Source organism: Malaclemys terrapin, chromosome 1 (assembly GCF_027887155.1).
Source record: "Malaclemys terrapin pileata isolate rMalTer1 chromosome 1, rMalTer1.hap1, whole genome shotgun sequence".
In the NCBI taxonomy this organism is placed as follows: Eukaryota; Metazoa; Chordata; order Testudines; family Emydidae; genus Malaclemys; species Malaclemys terrapin.
This window is the reverse complement of record NC_071505.1, coordinates 336,772,957-336,791,927: the sequence shown is the minus strand read 5'-3', so window position 1 is coordinate 336,791,927 and position 18,971 is coordinate 336,772,957. Positions and strand designations below refer to the sequence as shown.

Sequence of the window (18,971 nt, the reverse complement as noted above, 5' to 3'; positions counted from 1 at the left end):
TAATTTAAAATCATCAGCTGTCTTGAGTATAAAAATAAATAAAAATAAATGTGTGAATATTAAGGTTTTAAAAAACAATAGAGGACCCAATGCAGCACCCTCTACTCAGACAACATTTTCACTGAAGTCAAAGGGAGTTTTGCTTTAGTAGAGACTGTAGGAACTGGGCTGTAGTTTGTACTATTGGAAGTACCTTATGGGACTCCTCCATCTAATAATAATCATGGGGTTTCATTATGTCTCCTGATGCACATATTCATTTGTAGCACTCAAAGAGATGTAACTGATGGCACAAAAAATAGCTAAACACTGCTGCATTAACAAGTAGAACATATTCAACTCAAACTGGAAAACCTTTGGGGCCGACACCATCTTTTTGTTCTGTGTTTGTACAACACCTAGCTCAATGGGAACCTCATGACTGGGGCTCCTAGTGCTACCACAATACAAATAATCAATAATAATAATATTTGCTAGAGAGTGGGTTGCCAACCTGGGCATTGACACCCTTTTCCTTTACCGCTAGAGGAGAGGTAGGGGTCCTTAAACCTTATCTGTTTTAACACAAGGTCCTGGTGTTAAAGAACCACTGTGCTAGAGCATTGGTTTTCTCAGCAGAGAGCCAAATTTTGCCTTGGCATGAGCGAGCACAGCGCCCAGTGGGTGCAGTGGCAGCTCATGTATAGAGGGTGTCAGGGCACTGCCCCACCCCCACCAAAGGCTTCAGAGCGCTCTGCAGTCACTGCAGCCTGTGGCTTGGGCAGTGAATCCAGCACCACAAACCCCACTCAAAATCCCCACCGCTTGCTTCCTCTCAGATCTTGACTGCACAGTCTGTAGGAGAGAAGCAGCAGGAGGAACTGACAAGGAGCTGTGGGAGGCCCTGGGGAATCAAGAAGAAAGGCAAGAGGCTCAGGAGAAGAGCCACTCTGCTGAGTGGGTAAATCTGTCAGTCACTCCTGGCCTAGGAGGTGAAGAAGCCTCAGGGGCTTGGGACTAATGGGGAACAGGGGCTGTGGGAGTAAGGAGAAATTCAGGTGAAGGGAGGAGGGAGACTTCAGAGGCCAGGGTTAAGCAAGGTGGGAATGAGGGGGAAGAGAAGAGCACCCAGAGTTCTGGCACTGGGGGGGGGGGGGGATTGTGGTGTGCGGGAGCCCTGGGGGTTTCTGCTATGCCCCACTTGCCCCAAAGTTCACCAGCTGCCCCTGAGTTGCATGTGCTCATATAACTCCTACAACTGAAGCCATATCATTGATCATGCACAGCTGTAGCTGAGAGACCAGTGAGTATGTCTGCACTTGCAGCTGGAGCCGTGTGATTCCCTCCTCAAGGAGTCATACCTGCGTGAACTCCCGCTGAGCTAGTCCACTAAAAATAGAATGTAGCCGCAGCAGAGCGAGCTGCGTGATGGGTTAGCCACCCTGAGTATGTTTCTTAGGATCTCGGAGGGGTATGTCCTCAGGGCGGTTAGCCCCTCCTGCCACTCTCACTACATTGTACTTTGAGCATGCTAGTTCAATCAGACCTAGCATGGGTATGTCTCCTCGAGCTGGGAATCACACACCCCATCCCTAGCTCCAAGAGCAGACGTACCCTTCAGAGTTAAGCTATATTCAGACTTAGGACTTGGTGTACTCACATATTTATTCTCTCTCAGTGACGCTTCCAGACCTAATTTCCTGCTTTACAAAGATGATTTTCTCCCAGTACTGCAAACACGACCAGAGATCTAGAAGCCAAGCCAAGTTCTTTTTGCCTATTATCGTATATGTGTAGCAACAGTAAAAATTCTGTACCAGATCCTCCAACTACTTTGTACTACAATGACAGCTGTTTCTGGCTGTAAATCTGGTTAACTCAGTCCCAGGACGATTGCCCCAGAGCTGGTGTAGAGGCAACACTACCCCCAGCCCTGGCTGCTTGCACAGAATGAGATCAGAGTAAAGAGGATGAGGCCAGAGCACCCTATATTGCTCTGGTCCCGACTGTGGTTTCAGCCCCTCGGGTCAGTTAGCAATCAGCCTAAGGCTGCTCTGACTTACACAGGAAGACCAGGCCTGTACATGATAGGCTCAGTTTTGGAATAGCATGGGGGCGGGGAGGCTTTACACCCCACTGCACACACATCTCAACTTGTGAGGTGTGCAGTTTGGCCAGATCCCAGAATCTGATCTCTGAGAGATTCTCTGTATTAAAACAACAGAAGTCTATTTATTTTAATAGCTGTTTAAAAATCACTGCCAAGAGTTCCCTTTTGCTACCACCAGGTGAACAGAAATTTGTAGAAGAAATCATAGGATTTGAACCGGAAGCCTTTCTCTGTGATGTGGGGCTGGAAGGAAATCTTGTATCCTTTGGCTTCAATGTCCATTTTAATGCAATCCAAAAGGTCAGAAATGCTCGGAGTCGCCTTCCAGGGGCCAAACTTCACCACCGATTTCTTATCCATGTCCAAGTTATTCAGGGAGTCGTGACACTTGGCTGCATCCTCCTCGGTCCTGACCACACACACTATGACGCTGGACTGGCGGGATGCTACCGCCTCCGCCCTGGCGATGCGAATCATCAGCTCAATGTTCTCGCTGTAGTTGGGCACGCGGGCCAGAAACTGCTTCCTTGCCACCACCTCCCCAAAAATCTGAGGGGAGTCCTCCAGCTGCTTGACCAGAGGCTCGATGTCATAGAACAATGCCTCTTTATACACGTCCTGGATGCACTGGGTGGGCACCTGGTTACTGCGGAGGTATTCCAAGATGTACTTAAAATAGGTGCCTGGCCTGTCAATGAAGAACCTTCCCTCTGTGTCTGTCCTGAGCTTGGGCTGGCCAGTAAACATGTCTGCCAGCTTGGAGCCAGGGTGTTTCTTCAGGGTGCTTAGCGTTGTTGTGTACACCTCCCCGCCAATGTTTAACTCCACGATCGGTGACAGCTGCAGTCACAGGGGGAAAATACCACACTCATTACATGTCAGAGCAGTGGGAAATTGGAATTAACTGTCACTGCCCCCTATTGGATGGACTCAGAACGGCTCGCCTCTGCATCTGAGTTCATATCCTGCTAATAGCTAACCAAGAGTCTGTCTAAGACATTTATATGATCCCAATTGCCATAATATCTAAGCACCTCACACTGTGTAATGGATTTCTCCACACAACACCCCTGTGAGGTAGGTGTGATGGTGTGCCCCATAAGGCTTCATGGGAATATGCTTATGAATGTATATATGATATAACTGGAATATGTTTTATGCTACATATGCCATGTAATATACCTATGTAAAGGTTATGATCTACTGAATACATTCCTCCTATTTGTATGCATGCATCATTTTTGTACTTTAAGTTAGGAATATTGGCTGTATACTTGCTTGATAGCCGTAAGTATCAGAGTGGTAGCCGTGTTAGTCTGAATCTGCAAAAAGCAACAGAGGGTCCTGTGGCACCTTTGAGACTAACAGAAGTATAGGGAGCATAAGTATAGGGATGCATCTGAAGAAGTGAGGTTCTTACCCACGAAAGCTTATGCTCCCTATACTTCTGTTAGTCTCAAAGGTGCCACAGGACCCTCTGTTGCTTTTTGATAGCCTTAGTAAAGCATTTGGTCAGCTTCTTGAGAAAGGAATGTGCAAATTAAGTGCCCAATCAAGAACCACTTAAGCCAACAATGAACTTGAAGATGCCAATCCACATTGGAGCTGTCCCAGGTATGTGGCTTGGGTGGTAAGAAACTCAGTCATGCATGAACATGTGACTTGCCCATGTGACTCCAAAACTCCATTTTGGAGCTGGACTTTGCATATGAGAGAGGAGGGGGTCTCCACCCACAAGAGAAAGTCTACTTAAACCCCTGGGAGACCCCTCCATTTTGTCTTCAGCTGGCTAAAGAGATAGCCTGTCCACCCCTAAGGATACCTGAAAGAAACTGGAACAAAGGACAGTAACTACAGGGGGTGTGACTGATTGCTGGACCCAGACTAGAAGGAGACTAGTCTGTAAAAGGAAGCTTACTGGAAGTGGTGAGGTTTTATCTGTATTCAGTTGTCTTAGACATAGACTTGCATGTTCTATTTTATTTTATTTGGTAATTCACTTTGTTCTGTCTGTTACTACTTGGAACCATTTAAATCCTACTTTCTGTATGTAATAAAATCATTTTTTACTTATTAATTAACCCAGAGTACGCATTAATACCTGGGGGTGGGGCAAACAGCTGTGCATATCTTTCTATCAGTGTTATAGAGGGCGAACAATTTATGAGTTTACCCTGTAAAAGCTTTATACAGGGTCAGATGGATTTATTTGGGGTTTAGACCCCATTGGGAGTTGGGCATCTGAGTGGTAAAGACAGGAACACTTTGGTAAGCTGCTTTCAGGCAAACCTGCAGCTTTGGGGCACGTGGTTCAGACCCTGGGTCTGTGTCAGAGCAGATGGGCGTATCTGGCTCAGCAAGACAGGGTGCTGGAGTCCTGAGCTGGCAGGGAAGGCAGGGGCAGAAGTAGTCTTGGCACATCAGTTGGTAGTTCCCAAGGGGGTTTCTGTGATCCAACCCATCACAGTAGGGAAGTGCCACTTTCCTCATTTTAGAGTTAGAAAGCTGAGGCACAGAGAGACTAAGTGACTTGGCCAAGGTCGCACAGGGACTTGAACTTGGATTTCAGGTGAGAGCCCTAACTGCTGGACCATCCTGCCTCTTTGCATTCCCCGTCAGCTCACATAACAGAGGGCTATGACTTGGTAATAGGAAGTGTTGAGGTCTCTCCCTGCTATTGTGAAGCATCAGGGAGGTGATAGCAACAAGCATGAGGACAACCAAGGATTTGTTACAGTATTAATAGCTAAAGTTTTATTTTCCTCTCCCCTTGATTTGGGTTTTCCCTTAAGAGTTGGGACAAGAGCTGTGTGTAATTTTAGTAACAAAACCCCAAATTAGTTTGACCTATTTTGGGGCATTGTTATAAATCCAAAAGCTGGACCAGATTAACTGATCACGCACCACGCAGCCATTTCTGGGGTAGAAGATAACAGTGAAGCTGTTTATCAGGGCACCCTAAAACTTTCCCATAGCATTTAGGCCATGAAGTGAAGAAAAATACGGCAACCTAAAACTACAGGGGAATTTACTCAGATTTGAATTCCTGCAGGCCATAATGTCACCACTTCTGTGAAAAATGCCTTGGGATCTTTGAATGCCCAGAGAGGTCACAATTTTAGTTTTACTTCTGATGGCTCCTCCAGCAGCACAATACCCCCAGTGCTGATTGATGAAGTGACACCTCACCCCTTTCTGCATAGCCACTTTATTTAGTGCTCAGTTAGGGTTACCATACATCCGGTTTTTCCCGGACATGTCCGGCTTTTTGGTAATCAAACCCCCGTCCGGGGGGAATTGCCAAAAAGCCGAACATGTCCGGGAAAAATACCGGCCAGGCACTTCCCCTCCCGGGCTCCAGCTGCTCTGCTCCTCCCCTGACTCTTCGGCTCTGTTTAAGAGCCGAGCTGCCTGAGCACTCCGGCTTCGGGCAGCCCCCTTGCCTCCGGACCCCGAGCCGCCGGCGGGGCGCTTCCCCTCCCGGGCTCCAGCTGCGCTGGGGAAGCGCTGGCCAGGGGCACAGGGTCTGGAGGCTGCCCGGCAAACCGTGAAGCCGGTAGCGCTCAGGCAGCCCTTTTCGCGCAGCTGGGAGGGAGGAGGGGGAGTTAGGGCAGGGACTTTGGGGAAGGGGCAGAATTGGGGCGGGGCCGGGGCTCGTGGAGTGTCCTCTTTTTTTATTTTTTAAATATGGTAACCCTAGTTCAGTGCAGCAAAATGTGTGTGTGGGGGGGGAGATGGTTTTCTTGTTTATTTAAAAGGGACGAAGCAGGTTTGTGTTCTCTAAAACAATTACACCTGGAATGCAAGTCACATGCATTATACTGCTACGACCACACCTAGCCACTCATCTGCTCTTTTTCATGCACACAGGGCTTGATCATGCAAGGATCAACTCCCTCAGAACTCATCACAAGATTAAAATTCTTTGCTAGGTCAGGTTCTGGGTGCTCAGAATTGAGCCTGTATCCAGAAAATGTAGGGGGAACATGAAGGTTACATATAAGCTTAGGTCCAAAGGAACAGTGAAATAAAAAGGGCCTGATTCTCCATTGCCCTGCATCTTGCACAGTCACTTACACCAAAGCAAAATGGGTGTACAATGGTGTCATTCACATGGGGAAGCATTTCACACCCACCTGACAGAGGCGTAAATGACTGCAGCAGGTGCAGAGAAAAGGAGATCAAGGCCCAGCAATATTTATATAGTGGAACCTCACTCCATGTTTTTACACTAGCCCACAAACCCAGTAAGTCCACCTGAAAACTAGCAATTTCACCCCACTTCCCAGCAAAGATCAAACAGCAGGGCCGGGAAGTAAGGTCTTATACTCCTGAGCCTTCGTTCCTTTTACAGAAACTTTTACAAAGGGTTGTCGTCAATGACTAACAGCAAACTACTCTGTCAAACGAAATTAACATGTTTTACATTCACTAGTGCAGCTTTCTTAACAATTTTACCATCTTTATTTGGTTATTCACTAATTAGTAACCCTTGGTAATGTGGCCTAGTGGTGACAGCATTGGCTTTGGACTCAGGAGACCTAGGTTGTCGTCCTGGCTCTGCCACTGGCCTTGTACAAGTCACGTCCCAGCTCTTTGCCTCAGTTGCCCAATCTATAAAATGGGGATTATGATACTGACTTTCTTTGTCAAGCACTTTGAAATCTCCTGATGACAACGGTTATATAACAGCTGGGTATTATTATTGGTGACTCTCACTAAGGGCTAGTCTACACTTAGTGGCAGCTATGCCACTGTAGCACTTCAGTGAAGACGCTACCTACGCTGTGGTAGGTACTCTGTCTCCCCAAGAGGCGAATTCTCCTGCTGACTTAGTGCTGTCCACACCGGGGGTTAGGTCGATTCAACTGTGTTGCTCAGGGATTTGGATTTTTCATACCCTGAACGACATAGTTATACCAACCTAATTTCCTAGTGTAGACCTGACCTAGGTGTCCTTAACATTAGCATGAATTAGCGAACCTGCTATGCTAGTCTGGTGTCGATGTTCTGCAAATCTAAAATGCTAGGATAACTTTGTTGCAATTGTCAAGTATATAACACCCCACCGAGCAAGCGAAGTTTGGGTCTTTTTTTTTTTTTTTTTTTTTTTAATTTTCCAACAAAAACAAGTTAAACCCTTCAGTTCAGGAGCAGAAATCACTGCCTAGTGCAGGCTGTGTCATTGCCAGAACTCTTGTGTCTAAGCTGGAGGCACCAATTTGCTCAGAATGGACTGGGTCCCATCTCTGGGTGCTGGCTGACCCCAAAGTCTCAGAAATGGCAAGCAGGCTAAAAGCAGTGTAACATCCAGAATGGGGCAAAGGGGGATGCTGTTCCCACCTGCAAACCACTGAGACCCCCACCAGACAGAACATTGCCATTGCCTCACCGTTTGTAGGCTGCTCGTGATTTGTTTCCCAAGGGATCGGTGCTCTGATGAAATGCTCATCTCCCCCAGGCCTGCAGGCAAAGGAAGGGAGCGGGAGGCTCAGAGGTACAAGAGGAACTTGCTGCTTGGCCCTCAGATCAGGGCTTCTCTCTGACTCTCTCCTGGCTTCTGCCAAGGGGTACAGGATAGCTCCAGGCTCCCCTCTCTAATTCTCCCTCCGCTTCTGTGCAGTGGCTCAGGTCTGTTCTCGGCTCCTGTATGTGACTCCAGTCCAGCCACTGTCCGAACGGCGCAAGTTTGCTCAGGTGCTGCTGTGCCAAAGCTTACAGGTGTGACAGAGCGGAGGGCTGAGCCTGCAAGCGGAAGTGTGTATTCATCAGTCCTCTGGCAAGTAGCGCACAACACCTTGTGAGGGGCAGGGTGGACCTGGGCTGGGTGCCCAGTGCATCCGCCTGTGATACCAGTGCAGTGACTAAACCCCAGATAATCCCTCCCAATGCACAGAGCCTGTCCGGGAGCACTGCCATGTGTGACGACTGTCTGGCTGAACTGGTTACACCCTGCTGTCCCAGCCCTTCGGCCTCCTCGCTCTGTTTAAAGACACAGTACGTGGGTTAGTCTGAACCATACATCCCATAGCTCACATGCGCTCTGGCCAACATGTTAAGACTCGGATGTCCATACGTGGCTGTGTTTCCTGGGGTGCTCAGACATTCATTAATTGGTGCAGGTAAAATAAGACCAGAGCCGAAGCTCAACTCACCCCTGAACCGTTTTTGAGAGTTCACAAATGTTTGGGTTAACATTCCCGCCTCACCCCGTTTTTGATACACCTGGATTCACCCTGGGATCAAAGGTGGAAAGTACCAGAAATTCCTTGGTTGTGGTATTGCCAGCCTAGCTGGAGTCAGGCAGCACCAGAAAACTCGTGAGGGGAGGGGATCTATGCTAATGAGATTTCCAGCCCAATTTTTAAACCACAGAGGTTCAAAGAAAAGTGAATATAAACAGGAACTCCAAAGGAGATAGGGTGACCAGATGTCCTGCTATTATCGGGATTGACCTACTATTAGGGGCTTTGTCTTATATATGCAACTATTCCCCCTCTATCTTGCAGGGGGGAAAAAGTATCCCAATTATTCCCACTTGCTATCTGGTCACCCTAAAAGGAGGGAGAGTGCTGAATCCAAGACCTGACCCAAAAACGTTGCTGAAATTCAGATCCATAGTAGAATCTTGCAGTACGGTCTCATCTCTGCTCCAGATTTTTTGAGGTGTTCCTGTTATGCTGGAGGCCAGTATGTCCTTTCCCTAGTCTGTCTGTCTGTCATTCTTTGTGCATCATTCCCACAGCTGGACTGTGTCAGTTTGCAAATGTTCATGCCAACTCTTTTTTGGTCTTGCTTTGTGTGGGTGTGCATCCCTCTCCCCCTGCGAGAACCGAGCTTTAAGGTTTGGTCCAGAAAGAAACTTGCAGCACAAAGTGAAAGAGATTTGAATTTGCCCCTGTGTCACTAGTTTTTGAAATTAAACCCATCATCAGCCAAGTCTTGATCAAAGCTAGGCCCAGGTTCCACTGAATGACTCATGCACTTGAGTGAACCTTTCATTGAACTTGGCCCAAGTCTGGATTTTATGATGCAACCCAGACCAGGTGAGTGTGACATGCCGCTAGGTTATGTTCAGAACTTCCTGCACAGCTGTAACCATTTCTCCCCAGAGATGTCTGAGTAACTATGCATTCTTTTTAGTGCAGTGCTTGGATTTTCTCTTTGCCATGCCTAAAGAGTTAACAGAGCTGACTGCAGTGAAACTTGAGATGTCCTTGGAGGTAGGAGGTTGTGTGAGTCTCTTAACACATAAACAATCAAGACTCACTGGAAAACAGTGAGAGTTGGCAGGTCTGAATTTTCTAGGTCACTGATTTTTGCAAATCCCATTCTTACATGGGGTAGCTCACTTATGCCTTTCAAACATCCTGGATTTAATTCACTTGTAAACCTGAAGCTGTTGACTGATATAAATTCCAAGTTTGTTCTGTACAGTGAGTTTTTGTTACTGGAGTCGTCGGCCTCTGTTCCAGCAGCTGGAGGATTGGAACCTCTCTACCCTTGCAAACTTTTAACTAGAGCAGTGGTTTTTAACCAGGAGTCCGGGGGCCCCGAGCAGGTTTCAGGGGGTCAATCAAAATAAACCAGAAAGGGGCCAGTGTTCGATTTGCGGGGCCCAGGGCAGAAAGCTAAAGCCCGAGCTCCACCACCGGGGGCTGAAATCAAAGCCCGAGCAGCTTAGCTTCGTGGAGCCTCCTGTGACATGGGGCCCTGGGCAATTGCACTGCTTGCTACCCCCTAACGCAGGTCCTGGCTTTTAATCTACTGGATATGCAGAAAACGGTTGTTGTGGCACAGGTGGGCCATGAAGTTTTTATAGCATGTTGGGGGCCCTCCAAAAGAAAAAGGTTGAAACCCCCTGAACTACAGCATGGCAAATAAAGGGGGGAGAGGTTAGCTTTGTTAAAGCTCATCAGCAGGATTTTGCAAAACCAAAATCAGGGGTGCTTATGGCCCTCCTCAGGATCTGAACACAGGCCCTTCAACAACACAGCACAGATCTCCCCCACTTAAGCAAAGGTGGTAGCAGTAGTAGGCTATTTTCCTCTGGTGGACCAGCTTCTTGAAGGGGTTACAGTTCCTGGGCCTCAGTCTCCATTTTCTTACTCCTGCTTTATGCTGGGGTTACTTACAGCAGCATGTGACCCTGAAGAATCCAGACCAGTGTTTGTGAAGCATTTTGAGTTGTTTGGCTGAAAGGCGCTGTGTCTCCTGAGATGTAGGATTGTTGTTACTCTGCTGCTGAGCTTGCATGGCTTGTTTTAAGATGCTGTTTCACCGTCTAGTATATGAGCTTCTCCCAGTTGGATTTTTTTGTTATGGGTTTTTGATTTCCAACTGCCAAATCACTCCTGTTTGAAATGGGTTTAAGGAACCTCCCCCGCCCCAGCTTTCTCCCCAGGGAGCACGTCACTGCAGAGTTGTGGGCATTGTACACCTGCCTCTGAAGCAGCTAATACTGGCCCCACCAGAGACAGTGGGCCCACTGGTCTGGCCTGTTTGGCTGTAGCCCTCCATGCTGCGGGGCTGCAATTTATTCCTGCAAGAGGCTTAGAACTGTCAGTGTCTGACTCCGGAACAAAGTCCTCTGCACTAGCACGATGTGGAAACAGTTGCTTTTGCAGCCTGGTGCTCTTCTCTTTTCCTCCCCATCAAAGGGAGGCTACTGGGGAAGGTGAGGGGAGAGCAAACAATGACCTGGAAGAGCACAGTCAATGTTTTTTGGGGGATGAGAGAGGCAGAGCTGAGAGAGATCTAATTCCCCCCAAACACTGACTGTGCTCTTCCATAGCTTCCCACAGCCTTTTGGTTCACGTCTCACTCTCCCTTGGGAAAGGGAAAAAAGGCAGAGAGCTTGAAAGGCTCCATAGTGACGAGGTTCCTGGGTTTCCCACCATTGCAGCTGCTGTTCTATGTGCCGCAGGGAAAGCCCTGGCAACCATTGTTAGGGCAGTTAGTTAGGTTCCTCCCTTTGGGGTAGTACAGCCTAGAAGCTGGAATGTGCATTGTATTGAACTGCAATGTCAGCCCGGATCTCTGTGTTGGGCTGTGCATTGGCAAGAAGCGCTCGGCGAGCAGTTACCCAGAGAATCATTGAAAGCTGCTTCCCCAATTGCCCTGTCCGCCAGCCTGAAGGAGAGGAGAGTTCTTAGAACTGTTAACTGAGCAGGCCCAATCTAGCAGGACCATGAAGGTCACAGCCCAAGCCTCAGGAACCTGAGGATGTGGCCAGCTGTTGATAGGTAAAACTGAGTGATGTTTGATAGAATATTGCTTTTGCCTTCCCGCTCCAACAAACTTAGCCCCCCTTGTGCCCGTGTTTGTGTCCTGGCTGGTTCCTCGTCTCTGCACAGAACCGTGAGTATTGTGTGCTGGAACTGTTCTTGGTGGCCAGGTGAGGCCCATTGTGTACATGTCCTCAGGAGGCCTGATGGCACCCTGCAGACATCACTAGTTGATTAAGCCAGTTCCAGTTGCTTTTAAACAGATGACACCACAAACCAGATCAACTCTATCTTGACTTAGGAACTCAGGCCCCCTCAGCAGGGCCGGCTCTAGGTTTTTTGCCGCCCCAAGCAAAAAAAATTTTGGCTGCCCCCCATCCCAGCCCTGGGCTCCTTGCCGCACCCCCCTGCTTCCCCAGCCCTGGGTTCTCCCCCCCGACCTGCACCCCCTGCTGCCCCAGCCCTGGGCTCTCCCCCACACACACACACACTCCCTGCCGCCCCAGCTCTGGGCTCCCCCTTACCCCCCCCCATTGCCCCACACACACACCTCCTGCCACCCCAGCCCTGGGCTCTCCCTCCCCGCCGCACCTGCACCCTCCTTCCGCCGCAGCCTTGGGTCACTGGTAACTCGCTCCCAGGGCCGGTCATTCAGCAGGAATTTTGGATGTGCACAGAACACAGACAGATTGGTTCCCATATGGTTACAGAACTACAGTAAAGTGGAACAATTTTCAGCTTGTGTGACTGGAGGATATCTGGATGCATATTATAAGACTGTCCTCCATAAATGAGGAAAAGTTGAGGTGCCTTTATTATTCTTTTGTTCCACTCTTTGTTTCTATGGGGAATTTGCCAATGCAATATCACTGTCTCCCTTTTAAACAAACAAACAAACAAAAAAGCAATGGCTGTTGAAAATAGCAATTCCAGTCCTAATAACCACTGGGAAGCATTTCTTGCTCAATTTTATCCTACTTTTTCTACAGCAAGTTACAGTGGATCAGTATATCTGATTTGGGAGAAATGAAGTAACAGCTGCCCAAACTGAGCTTGAGCACTCCTGAATTTTGAGGTGTTCAAATCTGGAAGGCAGGTGCTGGGGGGGGAGCTGTGGCTCCGCAGGGGAGCACGCAGCATGTATGCAGCAGCGTGTCTGGCGCTGCGCGAAGCCAGACATGCTGGTCTGAGTGGCACGGTAAGGAGGCTGGAGGGTTGGAGAAGGGGTAGGAGGTTCCAGGGGGGCAGTCAGGGGACAGGGAGCAGGGGGGGTTGGATGGGTCAGGGGTTCTGGGGGGCAGTCAGGGGACAGGCAGCAGTTGGATAGGCATGGGAGTCCCAGGGGTTTGTCAGGGGACAGGTAGGGGGTGGGGTCCGGGGGGGGGTCTCAGGAGGGGGCAGTTGGGGACAAGGAGAAGGGAGGCTTAGATGGGGGTGAGGTCCCAGGAGGGGACAATCAGGGGACAAGGACCAGTGGGGCTTAGATAGGGGGTGGGGTCCTGGGGGGCAGTTAGGGAGAGGGGTCCCGGGAGGGGGTGATCAGGGGACAGGGAGCGGGGGGGTTGGATGGGTTGGGGTTTCTGTGGGGGGCAGTCGGAGGGAGTGGATGGGGGCAGGGTGGGGCTACCCTCCCTCCCTGTGGAGTGTCCTATTTTTTGAATGTTAAAACATGGTATCCCTACTCACAGCGCAGCTCTCCATTCACAGCAGGCTGCAGCATGAGGTCTCAGCTACCTCACTCCCTCCCCCTCTTTCCGGTTGGTAGTGGCCAAGGGAATGCTGGGAAATGTAGTTCTTTCCCTGCTCCAGGGCTGGCTCTATAGGCAGGGAGCTAACCAAGGAACTACAGCTCCCAGGGCCCCCTGTTGGTTCTCAGCTCCCATGCTGGATCCCTGCCGCCCCTGCAAATGGGCTGCCCCAAGCATGTGCTTGCTTTGCTGGTGCCCAGAGCTGCCCCTGCCCCTCAGGGATATTCAGCCAGCTTTGTGTAGGGCAGCACTGCCTTCGTTTCTATGACCGGTGTGTCTGTAAAAAACCCACATCATCAATAAACACTGTACCGTTCCCCTTGGAAGGGGTGCTCTGGCTCAGTGTGAGGCTAAGTACAGACCTGATAGACTGGAGAGCGGATAAAGGACTTATATCCTATGACATGAATAATTTTTATGGGTTCTTGCCCCTATCTTGGAGAAGCAGTTAGTGTGTAGCCAGATGGGGAGTAGCCAAAGACTTATGAGGGAACTTTGCTGTTCGGGAAGGTTCACAGAGCAGTGAGATGGAGCAGGGCTGAGATCTCTAGGTTGTGCCCCACTTTCCCCATAGCTCCTTGGAATCCATGGTACTCAGAGGCCATCTGCTCCATGGAGCTGTAAACCCCTCCCCTCATGGACTTGTCACTAGTAGCTTTTCTCTTTTCCATGGCAGAGGAATAGTACTTAGATTGTAAGCTCTTTGGGGCAGGGAATGACACTTTGTTCTGTGTTTGTACAGTGCCTAGCACAAGGGGGTCTCAGTTCATGACTGAGGCTCCTCGGCACTACTGCAATACTAGTGTAGCATGGCCTAGTGGACAGAGCACTAGCCTGATACTCAGGAGAGCGGGGTTGTATTCCTGCCTCTGGTGTGGTGGGTGACCTTTGGCCTGGGTTTCCCCACCCATAAAACAGGGATAATGATATTCGCCTCCTTTGTAAAGTGCTTTCAGATCTTCTGATGAAAAGAGATGGGATCCTTGTGCCTATCCAATGACAAATAACTTGGCAATGCCTTTTATTGTGAATAAATAGGTGGTTTTTATATTGTATAAATATGTACTTAACAATAAACTGGAACAGCTCCAAGCTGTTATTGTGTGTCTGGTAGGAAAATAACATCAGCTGTAAACAGTTTTTTTTTTTTTTAAGCAGATGTAGTTGTCCAATAGAAGAACAGGAGTACTTGTGGCACCTTAGAGACTAACAAATTTATTAGAGCATAAGCTTTCGTGGACTACAGCCCACTTCTTCGGATGCATCCGAAGAAAGCTTATGCTCTAATAAATTTGTTAGTCTCTAAGGTGCCACAAGTACTCCTGTTCTTCTTTTTGCGGATACAGACTAACACGGCTGTTACTCTGAAACTTGTCCAATAGATTGGAACTGCCTCTTCTGTTCCAGATTGTTAGGTAACCAATAGGTAGATGAGTATTTTATAGCTCTTTCTAAAAATAAAATAAGTCCTGGTAAAAATTAAATACTTAAAGAAAACTGATGCTGTGACATAAAGTGAAATAAGAAAATTAAAGTATAGGAGAGTGGGTAGGCTAGAACTAGGAGGAACTCCTGTCTCTCTCTCTGTGTATCCACCTGTTGTCTCTTATCTTGTACTTAGATTGTCAGCTCTCTGGGGCCAGCGGACTGGCTTTTGACCTGTGTGTATAGTGCCAAGCACAATGGAATCCTAATCTATGACTCAGGCTCTCAGGCCTTACTGTAATGCAAATAATAATAATAATAATATATAATAAGTCTGCAAAGGAAAACTTGTAGACACCAAATATCAGGAAACCTCTCCTACCGGGGAGATCTGTTCGGCTGTACACTCCCATGAAAAGCCCAGGAGGTGCCCTGTTGCTTGGATTGTTTTAAGTCGGACTGGACAATAAAATGAACTCTAGGGGAGAAGCAAGGGGGCTAGATTACAAGGCTAGCATCTGTAATTCTATGGAGGTTATACCTGTTTTTAGCTCCTGCTGCTTTGTCTTTGATTTTGACAGGGCGTTCACTAAGACCCCAATTCAGCAGAGCTCCCCAACCAAACCCAATTCGGGTCACAACCCCCCACTTCCTTGGGCCATCTCTAACTTCTTTGAGGCCCCAGCATGTAAATTCAGGGTCAGATTTAAGCCCAGTGGCTCAGAGGGGGGCATACTGCCCCTCCCTCTGTCTGCAGGGGTAGCTGTGCTGGAGTTGGGGTTCACCCTGGTGATGGCAATTTTACATGCCAGCTGGGACTCTGCCATCAAGACTGCCTGGGAGATCACTGAGTCCGCTTATCTCTGGCTGGGCTGGCCTGGCCCTGCCCTGCCACCTCTTGGAGTTTTTCTAAGGACTGCAGAATGGAGCCTTGTAAGGGGGGCACAGTAGAATCTCATTAGTCTTCACTAATGTCTGGGAGACCTAGTCCAATTTACTGACATCTGCAAATTTCCAGGTCACCTTCGCAATAGGAGACCCCCCCTACACTGACTCCACTGCAGTTAACTGTCTCCTCAATTAAGGGTCATGTCATGAGCCATCATCTGTCACCACTGGTAGCTCCTAATCACTCCTGCGAGGTGCTGGCCCCACTCAGCTCCCACTGACTGAAGCAGTGAGTGAAGGATGCTGGATCAGCACCTTGCCTGGTCTGATCCTCAGTGAAACACCCCTAAATTAAACAGAAGCTGTCTCAGCCTGCACAAACATTGCTGTGGGTCCCACCCTTTGCTTCCCAGCCACTTATCAGCTCCACCCTTGTAGGTACACAAACCCCATTTGAGGTATGCCAATCCACCCCAAGCAGGCTCTGTGATGGACACCCTGGAATGTAGGGACTCCATTCCCACAATGGAAATTGCTTATCAGCATCTCCTTGCCAGAGGCGTGAGCATCACTGCTTGGTGACCCTGGTACAAAGAGCGTTATGGTTTCTGACCACCCTCTCGCAGCCGGCTCACCCTTAGCACTTCCAAAATTCTCACCCTTGCCATGAAGCCCATGAGAGAGGAAGAGAGCATACGAAACTAACAACTCCTGATATCAATTATACATAGCTCCACTGAGCTATCAAGATGTTCCTGTGCCTGAGAAAACCAGATGAGTTTATTATTGTCTCCAAATCCTTTCCTGTACCCATTTGTTCACACGCCTCCCTCGTGTCACATTAAACTTAGTGTGTAGGTGTATTGGCGCAGGGCCCATACCTTTATAACAGATGTGGGGCATTTAGTGTGTAAGTGTATTATCGAGGGTATGCTTTCCTCTGGATTATCTGCTAGGATCTGATGGGATCCCTACGAGACAGACCATCAATCTGTTCTGGTATTGCATTTCCTAGTCTCCTTTGTTTCAATTTTTCCTTCCTTCCCACGCTCTTTCCATTACTCAGTAGATGTAGCTGTGTGGGTGCTATTATTTATAACTCCCCCTAGCACAGCAGCCCTGTTAACTGTGTTGACATGAGCCAACTCGGCTGCTGAAAGAGATGTCTCCCTTCCAGTCTCTTTAGGAAAAGCAGGAGTATTCTAACACACTGGGCTGCCTCCAATCCCACATCAGAATCAGGTTGATGCTGCCAATCTGGACAGGACTGGGAAAACACATAGCATAGAGAATAGTGTGCGCCTCAAAATGGGTCAGTCCGAACAAGGGTTCAGCCAGCAGCACAATCCCTGACTCCCGCCAGACCCAATGCAGGCCACTCTGCATTGGCTGGGGTCCATTTTGGAGGAGGGCTGGGTGGGCCAGAGGATGGGCTGGGAAGAAGGTCCCCATCCAACCCCATGGCAATGAGGTGGAAAAGATGATACAGCCCCAGGCTGCGTAGCCCGCCCTGGGGGGCTATTGCAGCCCAGGGGAGACCCTTGTAGAGCTTCAGTGGAGCTGTGCCTCTGTGGAGCTGAGCAGCGCAGGCTGGACCAGCTCCTGCTGTGCTCTCTCACTGACTTGTACAGAAAAATACCCAGAAGGATGACGCAGCTACCAACCCCCACACAGTTTATTATGTACGGTCCTCACCCTGTGTGGGGCTCATTGCTGTATTAAGGCTTTACACACCTCACTCCCATTAGCGCTAGTCCAAAGCAGCACAGAGATTCCCTGCCTGTGCCCATCATCAGGGGCGGCTCCAGGCACCAGCGCAGCAAGCGCGTGCCTGGGGCAGCAAGCCACGGGGGGGCGGCCTGCCGGTCACTGTGAGGGTGGCAGCTTTCGGCGGCATGCCTGCGGGAGGTCCGTTGGTCCCGCAGCTTCGGCGGCCATTTGGCAGCGGGGACACTGATGGCGCGGCACCAGCGGACCTCCCGCAGGCATGCCGCCGAATCCGCGTGACCAGCGGACCGCCCGCAGGCGCGCCAGCAAAAGCCTCCTGCCTGCCGTGCTTGGGGCGGCAAAAATATGGAGCCGCTCTGCCCAACATGGGGGAGAATGTCTTTATTTAACCCTTCCTTGGCCCTGGGTACCTTATATTACCCTCTAACCAGTGGAATAATCCCAAGCCGGAATATAGAGTGTTAACACATTCCAGGAGAAACATCCTACTCTTCCCGCATACCTGGGACAAGCTCTGCTGAAGGGAATGAGCAACCCAGATCTGCCTGGCGTTGGGTTAACTGCTGAGGCAGCTGGAAGACAGTTGTTAAGCAAGAAGCACCTGAACCTGATAAACGGCATAGGCGAGCTTAGATGGGAGCTCCTGAGGAGAAAAGGGAGCTCCTAGGAGCCTGAACTTTGAAGAAGGGATGCCCCTAAGGCAGAGAGATAGGAGCACCACTTCTGCCTGGCTCAAGGGCAGAGAGAGAAGGGATTGCAGAGCTCTCCAGGCAGGGAGGCCGGGGAGAGAGACTGAGCAAGCAGGGGAAACACTACAGAGCTGCCCAGCCCATGGGGAAGCCTGCGGCCTTACAGCAGAAGGAACTGTGGCTGTCACTGAGGGACTTCCAGTTTGGAATGTAAGTTTTATCTGGGCTCTGGCTTAAAAAAGGCTCCTTTCAGAAGGCTTTATTAAAGGGACATCTGGGCAGAGTATTTGGCTTCTCGATCAGGCTGTTAAAGCAGAGCTGGGCAAACTACGGCCCGCGGGATCCTCCTGCCCCTGAGCTCCTGGCAAGGGAGGCTAGCCCCGGGCCCCTCTCCTGCTGTTCCCCCGCAGCCTCAGCTCACTGTGCCTCCAGCGCAATGCTCTGGGCAACGGGGCTGCGAGCTCCTGGGGCAGGGAGCAGGGGGGGTTGGATAGAAGGCAGGGGAGTTCGGGGTGGTGGTCAGGGGGTGTGGATAGGGGTCGGGGCGGTCAGAGGGCAGGGAACTGGGAGGTTGAATGGAGGCAGGGGTTCTGGGGGGGCAGTCAGGAAGGAGAGGGGGGTTGGATGGGGTGGCGAGGGGAAGTCAGGGGAAGGGGTTCCGAGGGCGGTCAGGGGACAGGGAGCAGGGTGTGTGTGGATGGGGTCCTGCGGGGGGGTGTCAGGGAACAGGAGGGTTGGATGGGGCAGGAGCAGGGGGGTGTGAGGGAGCGAGAAGCAGGGGGGGATAGAGGGTGGGGTCCAGGCACAGCCTCCTCTAACCGGCCCTCCATACAATTTCCGAAACCTGATGCGGCCCTCAGGCCAAAAAGTTTGCCCACCCCTGTATTAAAGGGACCTCATTGTTACCTCATTGACACAGCACACAAGCTTTGGTTTCTATTGCAAAGCTGCCCCATTTCCCTTACCATGTTTGCACTAGACATTAACAGCTGATTTAAAAACTATACCTGCTCTATTAGTCTTAATGGGCTGCAGAGCAGGCAGCTGAGAGCCAGTTGCTGAGAGCAGGGCTACACTTATAATGCTGCATCGCTACAGCTGTAGTGTTGTAATGAAGATGCTCCTACACCAACAGGACAGAATTCTGCCATTGGCACAATTAATCCGCCTCCTCAAG

The 18,971-nt window shown here is 49.8% G+C and overlaps 1 protein-coding gene across 1 annotated transcript; it reads right to left on the bottom strand.

The window, feature by feature from the left end:
• Positions 1 to 1,129: 1,129 nt before the first annotated feature.
• Positions 1,130 to 7,840, bottom strand: KCTD14 (potassium channel tetramerization domain containing 14). Its single transcript, XM_054017418.1, has 2 exons — positions 7,482 to 7,840; positions 1,130 to 2,929 (listed from the first exon to the last, which is right to left on the bottom strand). Exons 1-2 carry the CDS (start codon positions 7,539 to 7,541, stop codon positions 2,258 to 2,260), a joined length of 732 nt encoding a protein of 243 aa, XP_053873393.1. The 5' UTR covers positions 7,542 to 7,840; the 3' UTR covers positions 1,130 to 2,257.
• Between the last annotated feature and the right edge of the window lie 11,131 nt (positions 7,841 to 18,971).